A 12,302-nucleotide genomic window follows, 5' to 3' on the forward strand; every position below is an offset into this window, starting at 1 on the left:
CCAACGCGCGCTGGTTTTGACCCCGTCACCTAGTACCAGGCCTGTCAGCCATGCCCGCATGATGCCCTTCATTTTGCAGGGCCTGAAGCTTTTCAGCCCACGATGGCGACAGCTGGCGGAGAGTATATCTGTCCTGCTCATCGCCGCTTGGCTTGTTTGTGTTTTTTTTTGTCAAGCTTCAGCGCAAAGCAAACGGCCCCCCACTGAACAAGCGACGCGAACATTTTTCGGGTCAGATAAAAATTGGACGCATGCAAAGTCAAGCTCAAGATCAAGCTCAAGCTCAGGCTCAGTCAGACGCAAGCTAGATTTTTCGCCACAAGCCATACCTGACCTGCAACTCACTCCATGGGCCGTCGGGTATGCCAGGCAGTCGATGAACCCTTTTGCGCCAGGCGTGGACGTTAGTTTGGAACCGTGGTGGAAGCAATCCCTATGGATCAAATCCACAGGCATCACGCCTTTTGTGTTTTCACCGTCCACGACAAGACGCCGCACGAGTACAAACCGCCTCGACAATGTGGGGGGGGCTGACATGGAAAATACAACCTCGTAACAAGGTGGGTGCCCTGGATTCTCCGTCTTGCCGGTCTGGGTTCGACCCAGTCACCGCTTCCCTCTCGCAGAAACCCCTAAAAATGAGGCATCCTCGGCTCGGACGATACCAGCTACAGCCGGCAAAAGCTGTTGACGTACAAGCAGGGTGGGGAGCATAATTCTGCTGCTAAATTACCCTACCTAAGGTACCTAACGTTCAGCAAAAGCATTCCGGGGCACCAGGGCCACCAGGGCAGGCAGGGCAGGCAGGGCAGAGTGTTTCGCCGCTAGGCAGGTCTTGGGGAATTACCCACGTGTCCGATCCTCACATCTTCCTCCTCACCCCGTCACCCAACAGTTCTGTCACTAGAGAGAAGGGAGGAATGCCCCGTCCAGCTTTTGATTACCTGATAAATTGTCCTTGAAGACAAAGCGATCATCTCGGTGATATTTGCTCCCCCCATAATTAATGACCATTGAATTGTGATGGTGCACTAGTGCCCATGGCACATGACTGACTCTGATCCAATGCATCGTGAACTTCCGACGAGGCAGAGAGCCACCATGTTCCGCAACCTCTCTCGTGGGATAGGTGCTGCTATGCGTGCGTGCTCTCCCTGGCGACACAGATACCGCATCGCAGCCGATGCCGCTTGCTCATCTCGCGCCACATCCCGTTCCTGCAACAGGGAATAATAGGATGACAAGCGACGATGCACCCGCTTCGTGCCGTAAAGAAAGGAAAAAGGCCACCAGCAACATGCAGGCGAGGGTTTGTCGGAGAACCAGCCAGTCATTACGCTCCTCCTCTGACAGGTGCACTCCTCGAGAGACGTAGGCGAAATGCAAAACGAGTGAACGATCAAGAGAAATGGCCTTGTCCCCCTCGTGCAAGGCCAGCTCCCACCGGCTTCTTGTCTGTCCCGCGTCGACCCTCCATGCTTTTTTTCTTTTCCTGTGCTGCTTGCTCGTTTGCTCATCATACAACCCGCATGCGCCGCAGCGCCGCAAGACAAAAGTGGATGGGGGCGTGGACGAGGCACCTTGAGGGGGGGCGTGGGAAGAGGGAAACAGAAAAGGGCGGGGGAAGCAGCCAAAGGGGCGTGGCACGTATAAGGGGGGGTAGGGCGTGGTGTGCGACGATGGGTTCTATCTCGGTGGCGCCGTGTTCATTCGCTGGCGCGCGCCGGTGAGACGAGGTTACTCTGCGCATATCGTCTCTTGGCGTCATGTCGCCTGTCGAGACGGAAGAAGGGGGGTGACGTGCGAGCTTGGCCTGGTCAGGCAGGCTGGGGGCTGCGTGGCATGGCAGCTGCACCTGTGTATGTGTGAGCTTTGTGCGCAAGGGAAGGAGGAGAGAGAGGGGAGGAAGGATCCGGGTGAGAGGGTGTGGTGGGCAACGCGGGTGCGTGTGGACATGCGTGCGTGATGGTGGTGTGGAGATTTGTTGGACGGCTAGCTAACGAAGCAAGCAACAAGAGCAAGGTGGCAGCAGTGGAAGCAGGTGCAGGTGCAGTGACAGTGCCCTTGAATGCTCGCAGGCAAGACAGCGCTGCAGGTCGAGATGGTGCGGGACCACCAGCAGCAGCCCACACGCCCCAGCAGGAGAAGTCCAGCAGCAGCAGGAGCAAGAAGAGAGTAGCTGGGGGGGGTGGGGGGGGGGGGCAAGGGCCCGCCCGCCCGCTAAAGGTACTTGATCGAGGTACAGTATTCAGACGCCGGCTGACTACGCGAGGCAGGTACCGGTCGGCGTACTGTAGGTGCTCCAACGGACGGGCTTGGACCAATGTAGTGTTGGTTCTTGGGACAGGGCAGATGACAAGCCTGACACCTTGGGGCAGCCGTTCGTCGAGAGGCAAAGGGTCTGGCTGGCTCGAAACCGAGCTGGGTCTCCCCTGATGAACTGATCCGGGATCCAGTCTGATAGCGCCTGAGCCAGTCAATCCGTCGTCAGGATGAACCATGATGTGTCCAACAAAGGTCAGTCGCCGGCGCCAGACGGCGCCATATCCTTTCGAGGTCTCCTAACCTACACTCTGCCCAGTTGAGATGTGGCCACCTCCTTGGCTACCGCAGAACCTACCACACCACACAGTACGTACTGTTTTGTCTTGTCGTCTGAACAGTGTCCCTTCTGCCTCACAATTCAGTCGAGACGAGGCACGTGCTGGCCGTCGGAGTGAACATCGAAAGGCGAGACGAAAACGACGCCAGGTTTTTGTAGCGATTGTATGCAGGAAGGCATCACCACTGAAATCGAGGCTATGAAACACACAGCAAGCAGAACCAGGAGAGGAATGCAGGGTGGCCCTGATTGAACAGCTTCTGCAGCTCACGTGCAAAGAGTCTCTCTGAGGCACTGTCGCACCGATGACCGATCTCGTTTTCTCGCGGGATGGGGGTGGACAAGCTCAAGCTGGGGCCTAAGGCCAACCGGGAATGTGAAGGTGTAGGCTGGGAGAGGGGGAGAGGGGGAGAGGGAACGGGGGAAACAGACCCAGGAGATCGGCCCTCCCTAACCGCCCGCAACCAGGCGCGCAGATCGATGAGCCCCAACCGAGCCAGACGGATGGCTGGGCATCAGTGAGCGATGCTTCACGAGAGACTTCTCAAGGTGCCTAAGTTCAGCTGTCTTTCGGTTTGGCACTCGACGAAGATGAACAAGGTGACGGTTCCACGCGTCGGTATGAAGTATGCACCCGGCAGACGAGCGCTTGGTTCCGTCCATCTGCTCTCAACCGTCCGCATCGTCTGCTGGCTGAGCAGGCTGTCCCAGAACGCAGCGCACCCGGCACGGTGTAGCGTCCCGCACCAAGCGCACCTTTACAGTACATCACCTCATGTTGTGGAATGCGACAGCAGCGGGATGCACCAGCATTCATCACACACGCACGCAGGGCTCTCAGTCATCCAAGCAAGGCCAGGGAAAAGCAGCCACCCAGTGAGACAGACGTCTTCCTCATCCATCCGCCCTCGCTCGTCTGAGTCAAGTCACGCCTACCGGGTGGCCCGCCTAATCCACCGGTCTCGCTGTCTGCCTTCTGTTTCCAACAGGCACGCAAGCCACAATAAGCCTGGCGCCACGTCCGCCCACACCTCGGGCCCATCACTTGCGTCCGAATGAGATCGTCCCACAGAAAACAAATGGAAGGCCACCCCCCTACAATGACACGCCCCCCTGCCTACCGAGCCTGAGGAGGCCAAGGAGGGGGGAGGCCCGAGCCCAGGGCCCTCTCCCCCCAGGTGTGCCCTTTTAGGGCCCAGCCTCGACCTCGACGTGCCAAGCCGGTCCGCGCAAGGGCGGCGCTCTGCCGTCGAACGTCACGTTTCGCCCCAGCAGCCGTCGGCGTCATTGGCTGCCGCCTGCCACAGCTGCCGCACGCCGCTGGCTGCTTTCAGAAGAAAACAGCAGCATTGCATGATGCCAAATAGGGAGGCCACTTCGCCTGCCTGCTGTTCCACCATCTGGACTTGGGGAATTTTGAAAAGAAAAAAAAAAAGTGTTCACCGTTGACCTTGAGTGGTTCGGCGCTTTTCTTTCCCACGTTCTCATCTGAGCCAAGGGATGACGAAGTCGTTGTTAAATAAACCTTGGTCGTCATTCTGTGGCTAGATGACTCGTGGTCCTAAGACAAAGCGCGCCCAATACAATGTCTCGACCACATTCCAAAGAGATCACTGGATGGTGTTCTCCTTTTCCCACAAGGCATGTTGGAGACCACTTTTTCGGCGAGGTCCTCGGCTTCACAGCATTGTCTGCTTCCGTCTCGCATTTGATGGCCAGTGGTGGGCGAAAGAAGACGGACCTGTAGTGTGGACCGTTGCAGCTCTGCTTCATTGGGTCTTTTAATTTTCCATGAGGAGCACGCACACATCCAGATAGGCGGTCTTGGAGCATCGGTCGGGGGTCAACAGGAGGACGTACAGTGTGATGTCACTGCTGGTCCAAGGGGATTAGGGCGACTCGGTCAACGCTGGCACTCTTTGTCATTCAACAACCGCTAAAATCCTACAACACGCGTCAAGCCGCAGCTGCGACGCGTCTTCTGCCCGTGCCGTTCATCCACCCATTGCATACAGGTATCGTCCTTGTGCGCCAGTGCAAAAGCAATGCTGAAAGCCAACTCTCCCTCTAAGAAGAGATAGAGGAGGAAGGGAAAGGGCGATTCATCTTTCCATCAACGACTTCCCCGCAAGTGATAAAACCAATTCTCTAAAAATGCCGGTCCAAGTACGTGCCCTACGGCCCATTCTTGTGATCCGCCTCCTGGTCAGGGGTATAGTTCGTCTCACCCAGCATCGCCGCAGGCTGCGACGTCATGGCCGTCTGCGTGTTAGGCTGTGGCTGGCTTTGCACTGTGGGGCCCGTCGGCTGGGCAGGAGGCGCTGCCGCCGCCGCATTGGAGGAAGAGGAGGGCTGATGGGCGCCACGGCCGGCGGTCGCGGCGTGCAGACGCTGGTCGAGCGTCTTGAGGGCCAGGGCGCGCCTCCTCTCAGCCTCTGCACGAGCGCCACCGGGTCCGCCGCGTTGAATGAAGCTGCCGCTGCCTCCGCCACGAGCGGCGGAGACGCTGTCTTGGGAGAAGGGAGTGCAGACGCGCATGGCGACGAGGACCTCGAAGATCTGGTTCGCGGCGGCGGCCACAAAGGGCTTCGCGGGGCCGGGGAAGAACTCGGAAAAGGCGAACGTCTCGCTGGCGTCGCCGCGGAGGCCTGCAGACTGGGATGCGTCGAGGTCGGGGAACACGGTCTTGTAGAATCGGAGATATGTCCAGCTGACGAGGAAGCCGAAGATGGCGAGGAGGAAGGATGCGACGGACATTAGCGTCATGGAGAGAAGGGTGATGATTCCGATGTAGATGAGGGGAAAGCGCGGGACGCGCAGAGACAGGATGCCGCGGAAGAGGGTCACGGTGTGCGCTGGTACGAGCTGGCTGAAGGCGACGAGGAAGGCGATCTGCACGGGGATGGTGCCGGCGATCGTCATGAGGCTGGAAGTAGACAACGTCAGCTTGCGAATCAGACATGATGTGAGGATGGGGGTCGCGACGTACGTCCATCTCTCGTTGCGAGTCAGAGTGAAGAAAACCATAGAGACCAGGAAGGTCAGGACATTGGGCACCAGCGACGAGACCAGGAGAAACTTGGCCAGTTCCGCCGACGACCACGCTCGCTCAAGATACCTTCCACCATAGTACAGGGTGGCGCCAGCGGCGGAGAATGTAAAGACGTTGCTCTCGACGAGCGTCGTGGACACGAACGTCCACGGGTAGATCAAGGAAAGCTGGGGAATCAGCGTGAGGTAGGGGATGACAATTTCCGAATTGGCAGTCCACTGGCGATACCGGATCGCGGCGCTGAGAAAAGACTGGATCGCCAGGGCTCCAAGAGCCACGCGTGTAACAGGCGGTATATTTATTCGAGGCGGCATGGCGACTAATGGGATGTGGTTCGGGGGCTGGCAATGTGATGCGGTCGACTTCTTCGACACAAGGGTGCAATGGCAGATATCACGAGCTGCGCGCGACGTGGTGTTCTCTCTGGCAAGGGACCACTAGGCAGACCTGTTGTTCCGCATCCCTGTGCTGACGTAACCTCCAGAAATGCGCACCGCCACGAGTCGTGGTTACCAAGGCCAACAACGTACCTGCGGAAACTCGTTGTTGCGCAGCCGATGAGCCACTCCTGATCATCTGAATTCCCGAGTGCCGACCTGACGCACAGAGCAAGGACACCCCAAAACCCGAGGCCTGGAGCCTCCCCAACCCTCCGATGCTTTTACGGCTACGCCCGCCCGCGCCTTGCCCATCTACCTGCCTACCTTGCCTGCCTAGGGAGGCATCCTGGTGGCATTGCTAACCCTATGACCCCTGTCATCCTGCGCAGGCAATCAGCCAAAGCATGCCGTTTTGGATTGCATTCAAAATCTCAACAAACTTACGCGTGACGACGACTTGTCGAAAATCATCTTGACCACAAGACTTGTTACTGGAACCAATGCCAACGACAAGCACCTCAAGACAGCCAACCTCTCCGTCATGTTGGTTTGTGCCGCACCTTGCCATTCGACAGACACCTGGGTGGTCATGCGGAGGTGGAGAACGGGTCCCTTCATCTGTCGCTCGGGTTTGGGGGACTGAGTCGTAAACACGAAACGGGTAGATCTCGTGGCTCTATCCCTGCAGGGCGCCCGGCGCCCAATTGCTTTTCTTTTCGGTCGAACCTCCAAACCGCCTAGCATCCAGCTCAAAAGAGAGCCCTCCCCCCACCACCCCCTTTCCCTTGGAAGAACTAGCCAAGGCCTGCCAACAGTGATCCACTCGCCGTCCCTGGTGACGAGTCGAGCTGGTTGGCGGTAAAACGTCCTCGTTCTGCCCTGTTCATCGAACCCTTCGACCATGTCTTTGAGGAAAGCAGCCCGTAGATCTACGATCGACCGCGTCATTCTCGGCCTGGAAGATAGGTGGCATCAGTCGTGAGGAGAGTGTGGTGACTATTTCTTCGCGAATTGCAGGGCCAGGCAGCCAGGCCAGCCATGATCGACGCCAGTGGCACTTCGGTCGAGGCGTTTTGCATCGTTCCATCCCGCAAGGTCGGCCGGCAGGTGTGGAAATGGAAAAGTCGTACTGCCCGTCCTGCTTGGCTACAAACGGGGAACGAACGTGCCCGTTCATCAGTGGTTGCAGGTCACGCCGTCACGGGCCACGGAGAGGCGATTGGGGGGCCGAACAGGGGTGGTACAGGGGGTGCTCTGAAGAAAGCCCCGGCTCTGGTCAAGATCGAAGCCTCGAATGTCTTGTCAACCATGGCACATCCTTGCCTGTGGGGACAAGCAGAGCAATGCAATCCCTCCTTTTGAGGTAGCGAGGCAACCACCGGTTCCCGCGCCGGCCGCTGGCGTACAAACTCTCCCCCCCTTCAGCCCAGTGCCACGTACGATGCATCTTGACTCGTCTGCTTGCCCTTCTGTCCGCCTTCTTGAGGAGGGCGCACCCACACAACTGACGGGTGCCGAAAGACAGACAGGTTGCAGACTTTTTGCGGATCATGAGGCCCTCCTCCTCCATTTGCGTGGCACTAGAAGGTCTTGCGGATTTAGTGCTCCCGCATGGACTGTGGTGGTCGTCGAGTCCGCCTCTCAACGTGCTGCTGCTGAGCTGAGGTGACTCAGGTACATCGCCTTGTTACGATGGGTAAGGTGGGTGAGATGGTGTCCATGTCGAGCGTTGACCTGCAGCACCCTCCTTCGGCATTAGCTCGCAATGCCATGAATGCCAACGACGTGCCTTCACCAGCCCTTCTCCACGAAACAGAAGAGCAGCGCAGAATCTCCTTACAAGCAGAGCAAGAGCACAGCGCGTCGCCGTCACAGTTCAGCGAACGATCTAGATCTGTGTTGCATTGACAGTTCGAGGTGTCGAGGCCGCGACAAGTCGTCCGGTGTCGCTGATCAACAGGACAAGGAATAAGGATGGAGGCAGCCACTCCCCGTTTCCATTTCCATCTGTCCCCCCCCCCCAGTCTCAGATTTTGCAGGCTATCGCATGCAATGCATGTTGAAGCGAGACCGGGGGCGCAGAACGGTCGGTCCAGCGCAGCAAAAAGTTCGACTGGTGGGATTTGGGGTGTGGGCGAAGGTTAGGTAATCAGTCAGTTCAGGTCCATAGGAGCTGGGCCCTGAGGTACCGCTAGGTACCTTGCCATGTCTCGAATGCAATGAGATCCACTGACAATAATTTTGGTGATCACTCCCACCCCCCCTTCCCCTTTGATGAACTTCTTTGGACGGGGATCTGGTGGGAAGGGCGGGATGGATGGGATTGTCCACATGCACTGACGAAGATGGATCTGTTTCAGAGCATATCAGTGTCTCCCAAGTTGGGAAAACAGGACACGGCATAGAGGCAGCCCAGTGCTGCCATGCGAAGACGTCAGGTACCGTGTCACGGTACCTACGTGACAGAGATCGTGGCTATATGGGTACAGGCAAGAGACGAGAGGTGAGAGAGGTGCCTAGGTACCTTATCTTAGGTACTGCTAGATACCGTGGCCTCGAAAAGGCAGGGGTCTCATTCCCCTCTCCCTTCCCCTTCCTTCCCATCACATCACTTCCCTGCCCTGGGGCTTCTTCGCTCCCCCTACCCCCTACCCCCCCCTACCCCTTCCCCTTCCCCTTCCTTGGCCCTATTCTCCGCTGCAACGCACCAGTCCAGCGGCTGACAGTGCCTGCTGCCGCCGCTGTCCATAGCTGCCACCCACTGGCACTGCTGCCACCCACTGCCAGTCCGTCGCTTTAGCGCCGGCTGGTGCTGCACTGCCAATTCCTGGACCCAGTGAAGGCAGACGCCAGACAGGCCCAGTCCACTCGGCTCCGTCTGGGCTTCTTTCTGCTGGCCTCCTCCCGTTCCTCATCTTCAAATCTCCTCGTCCGTTCCCTCGAAAACCTGAACTCATCGCCCTGCTCGATTGCACGCCTCTAAAGCCGGCCAGCCCGCCGTCAAACGATTCGCACGCGTCTCCCATTGTCAAATCCATCCATTCCGCCGCGCATTGCGGTGCACGCCCCGTCATGATGAAGGAATACCTCGACTCCGATAGAGTGAACTACTTGGTCTGGAGGTAAGCCCGCGGCCACCACTCTTCTCTTCTCTGCCTCCGCCTCATCCAGTTTTGCGTCTCACCTCACCCACGCTCCATCACACCGCGACGCCGCCTGCTAGACTCGCCAGTCCCCTCGCGCAACACGGCGGAGAGGGAAAGACGGGTCGACTTTGGAGACCACGAATGCTGACCAGTGTGTGTGTTCTTTGCGCGTAACAGATACCTGCTCGAAGGCAGTACGTTGATGCCTCTCCCGCCTCCCGCTCCTCGTGGACTGACGCTTGCCTCGCAGATTATCGAGAGACGGCAGCCAAGTTTCAGAAAGAGTGGCACGCTGAACCTCATCGTCACTTCGACTTTGCGCGCCACATCAAGAGCCATGCCCTTGTCTCCGTCGTCAACAAGGGCCTTTGCTACCACGCCCTCGAGCGTGAGCATGTTCGCAAATCGGTGAGTCCACACACCCCCCAATCCAATCCAGGCGCGCCCCACAATCACACATCACAACCGTGAATGAACCCTCATCCTCGGCACCACACGTCGTCTTCAACCACAGGCCTCATTCACGGCGCCGACTCAATTCATCACTCACTATCATGGGGGGGCCGACTAACCCTCGCCACAGACATCTCCCATCGCACCCGTCGCGCCTATCGACGCCCTGCAGATGGGCATTTTTGGCCCGCTGAATGTTCAGCCTCCACCGCCACAAAAGGTCGAGGACGACGAAGAGGATGCTGACGGCGATGCCGATGCTGACGCAGATGGCGATGCCGACGTGGATGCCGATGGCGATGCAGATGCGGATGGCGATGCGGATGGCGACGCAGAGATGGAAGAGGTCGAGAACTCGCGAAAACGCCAACTCGATAATCGCACGCATCACCAGCATCAAATGAACGGTTCGCCGGCAAAGCGCCCACGACTCGTCAGTAATGGGTACGAGAACGGAGTGGATGCAGCCACAGACCCCATGGAGCTAGACAGCCACAACCATCAACCAACCCCGGCCGACCACAACAACAACCACGCTTATCCCTCGCCCCTTGAAGGCGAACAGACACACTCACCAATCCCCCACACCGACGGTCCCGAACAGGGCACACAGGTCGACAAGGTCGAAGAACTCGCACCCGAAACGACCTTTTTGCGACTGATGCCAGACGACCTTCCCAATGGCACCAGCTCAGCGTCGCCCTCATCGTCACCCATGCGGGCTCGTGCTGCGGCTGGAGAAAATGCACCCGTCCTGTTAAGCTGCGAGTGGAGCCCCAAAGACCCATCAGTCTTGGCGGCTGCTGGAACCGATGCGCTAGCCCGCGTTTGGACGGTTTCGCGTGCCGCCACATCTTCCGAATCTGACTTTGACGCCCACGACTCCCATCACGTGAACGGCGTCAACCGCCCCTTCCTCAGCCTCGTCGACGATGCAACGCCGCGCAGCGCAACAGTCAGCCAAATCGCCTGGAACTCTGTCGGATCGGCCATTGCTGTGGCGATTGATAATGAAGGCAAGACGTCGGTGCAGGTGCGGGGAACCGATGGCTCGCAGCTCGGCAAGTTTGATGTGACCGAATCACCTGTCATCAAGCTTCGATGGAACCCTACCGACACGGCCCTACTGGGCATCGCCCCTGAGAATGGCGGCGCGCTCATCTCCGTTTTCCTACCACTGACCTCGACTACCCTGACGTACTTTTTGCCCGATCATGACATTGACAACTGGCCGCTCGACGCTGCTTGGACCAGTGAGGCGACACTTCTGTTATGTGGAGGCCAAGTCTTGGTCTCGCTCCGCTGCACCGATTCGGCTATTGTCGTGGACAAGAAGATTGAGACGCAACCGGACGATAACTTTTCTCAAGTGCAATTTGACGCAAGGTCCAACCTCGCCGCTACGGCAAGCGCCAGTGGCGTGCTCGATGTAAGTTTGCAGCCTCCCCCATGCACGTGTGACGTCCTTTCCGTCCTGACAGGCAGTAGCTTTGGAACGAGGCTGGCGAGCGGCATGCCATCTCTGCGCACTCGGGCGCCATCACGGCGTTGCAGTGGCAGCCAGTTCCCAAGGACGCGCATGTACCCGATGATGAACGACTGATTGCCTCTGGCGGAGATGACTGTGCGATCCTCATTTGGAATGCAAGGAAACCAGATCAAAAGGCCAAGTGCTTCCTTACGATGGACTCGCCCATAGTCAGACTAGCCTTCACGCCCGACGGCGCATTCATTGCGGGCGCAACCGCCGGCAGGATCTTGATCTGGAAGGTTGGCGACACGGCGATCCCTCGAGCCAGCTGGAGCCGGACACCTCATCTCGGCTGGCTCAGCCCGAAAACGACTTCCGAGTCGGAGGATGAGGATGAGCACTGCCTTGGCTGGGACTGTGATGGCCGACGCCTCGCATACGGAGCCAACAGTAGGGTGAGTGCAAAAAAGCTTGTCGTCTGTAGATCGAGAGTCAGATCACTAACAACATTCGGACAGCTTGCCGTAATTAACTTTCGAAGGTAACATAGACGGCGACTGTGCGCCTACACAATATCATTTTCGCGAACAAGGGCGAGCCAGGCCCAGGGCCACCTAGGCTCAGAACTACGTGGGCAGTACTATTTCCGAGCATCAGCATTGCTACAACGCCGCCGCCAGAGGAATTGCGCAGGCAGCGTTAACATTCACGACGACGAGGCAGCTTGCACGGCTCTTGCTGCCATTGTCCCTTCTGTGGGGTGGATAGTACGATCTGGAAACTTTCAAAAGAAGTTCTGGAAAGGGAAGAAAAAGCGATGGTGAGATATCCGCCGGCGCAGGACAAGAGTCTGGCGCATGATAGAGATGCTGCTGCATTTGATTTTTGTTGTTCTTTGTTTTTCCTTTTGTAGCGAGGCATGCGCTGGATTCAAGTATACGGCGGGTGCATTCTTCGGGCGCTGAAGGGGCTCAGGGGACGGCAACGGAGGAACAGCTCGATGTTTTTGGCTCGTTTCGAGAGCAGGCGCTGTGTATAGTAGCGAAGGGGGAGTGGGTGTTGGACGTGCCATGTATACCATTGGGAGGATTGCTGATACAACAATCACATTTGTATAAACAATTTTTGTTGATGTCATGTGCCATGATATGATGATGTCAAATCTGCGAGAATGCTGTCTGTCGTTGGACATCAGTCG

The 12,302-nt window shown here is 57.8% G+C and overlaps 2 protein-coding genes across 2 annotated transcripts; one reads left to right on the forward strand and one right to left on the reverse strand.

Annotated features, from left to right (window-relative positions):
• Nucleotides 1-4,777: 4,777 nt before the first annotated feature.
• On the reverse strand, nucleotides 4,778-5,968 carry VDAG_07053 (uncharacterized protein; the record flags this gene model as incomplete). The annotated part of the gene is made up of 2 exons (XM_009655958.1): nucleotides 4,778-5,528; nucleotides 5,592-5,968. The coding sequence occupies 2 exons, from the start codon at nucleotides 5,966-5,968 to the stop codon at nucleotides 4,778-4,780; spliced, it is 1,128 nt and encodes a 375-aa protein (XP_009654253.1).
• Nucleotides 5,969-9,109: 3,141 nt separating this feature from the next.
• VDAG_07054 (uncharacterized protein) lies at nucleotides 9,110-11,649 on the forward strand (the record flags this gene model as incomplete). Its single annotated transcript, XM_009655959.1, has 6 exons — nucleotides 9,110-9,156; nucleotides 9,358-9,374; nucleotides 9,431-9,588; nucleotides 9,806-11,062; nucleotides 11,122-11,559; nucleotides 11,623-11,649. The coding sequence occupies 6 exons, from the start codon at nucleotides 9,110-9,112 to the stop codon at nucleotides 11,647-11,649; spliced, it is 1,944 nt and encodes a 647-aa protein (XP_009654254.1).
• Between the last annotated feature and the right edge of the window lie 653 nt (nucleotides 11,650-12,302).

The sequence above is a fragment of the Verticillium dahliae genome, genomic scaffold (genome assembly GCF_000150675.1).
Source record: "Verticillium dahliae VdLs.17 supercont1.15 genomic scaffold, whole genome shotgun sequence".
Lineage (NCBI taxonomy): Eukaryota > Fungi > Ascomycota > Sordariomycetes > Glomerellales > Plectosphaerellaceae > Verticillium > Verticillium dahliae.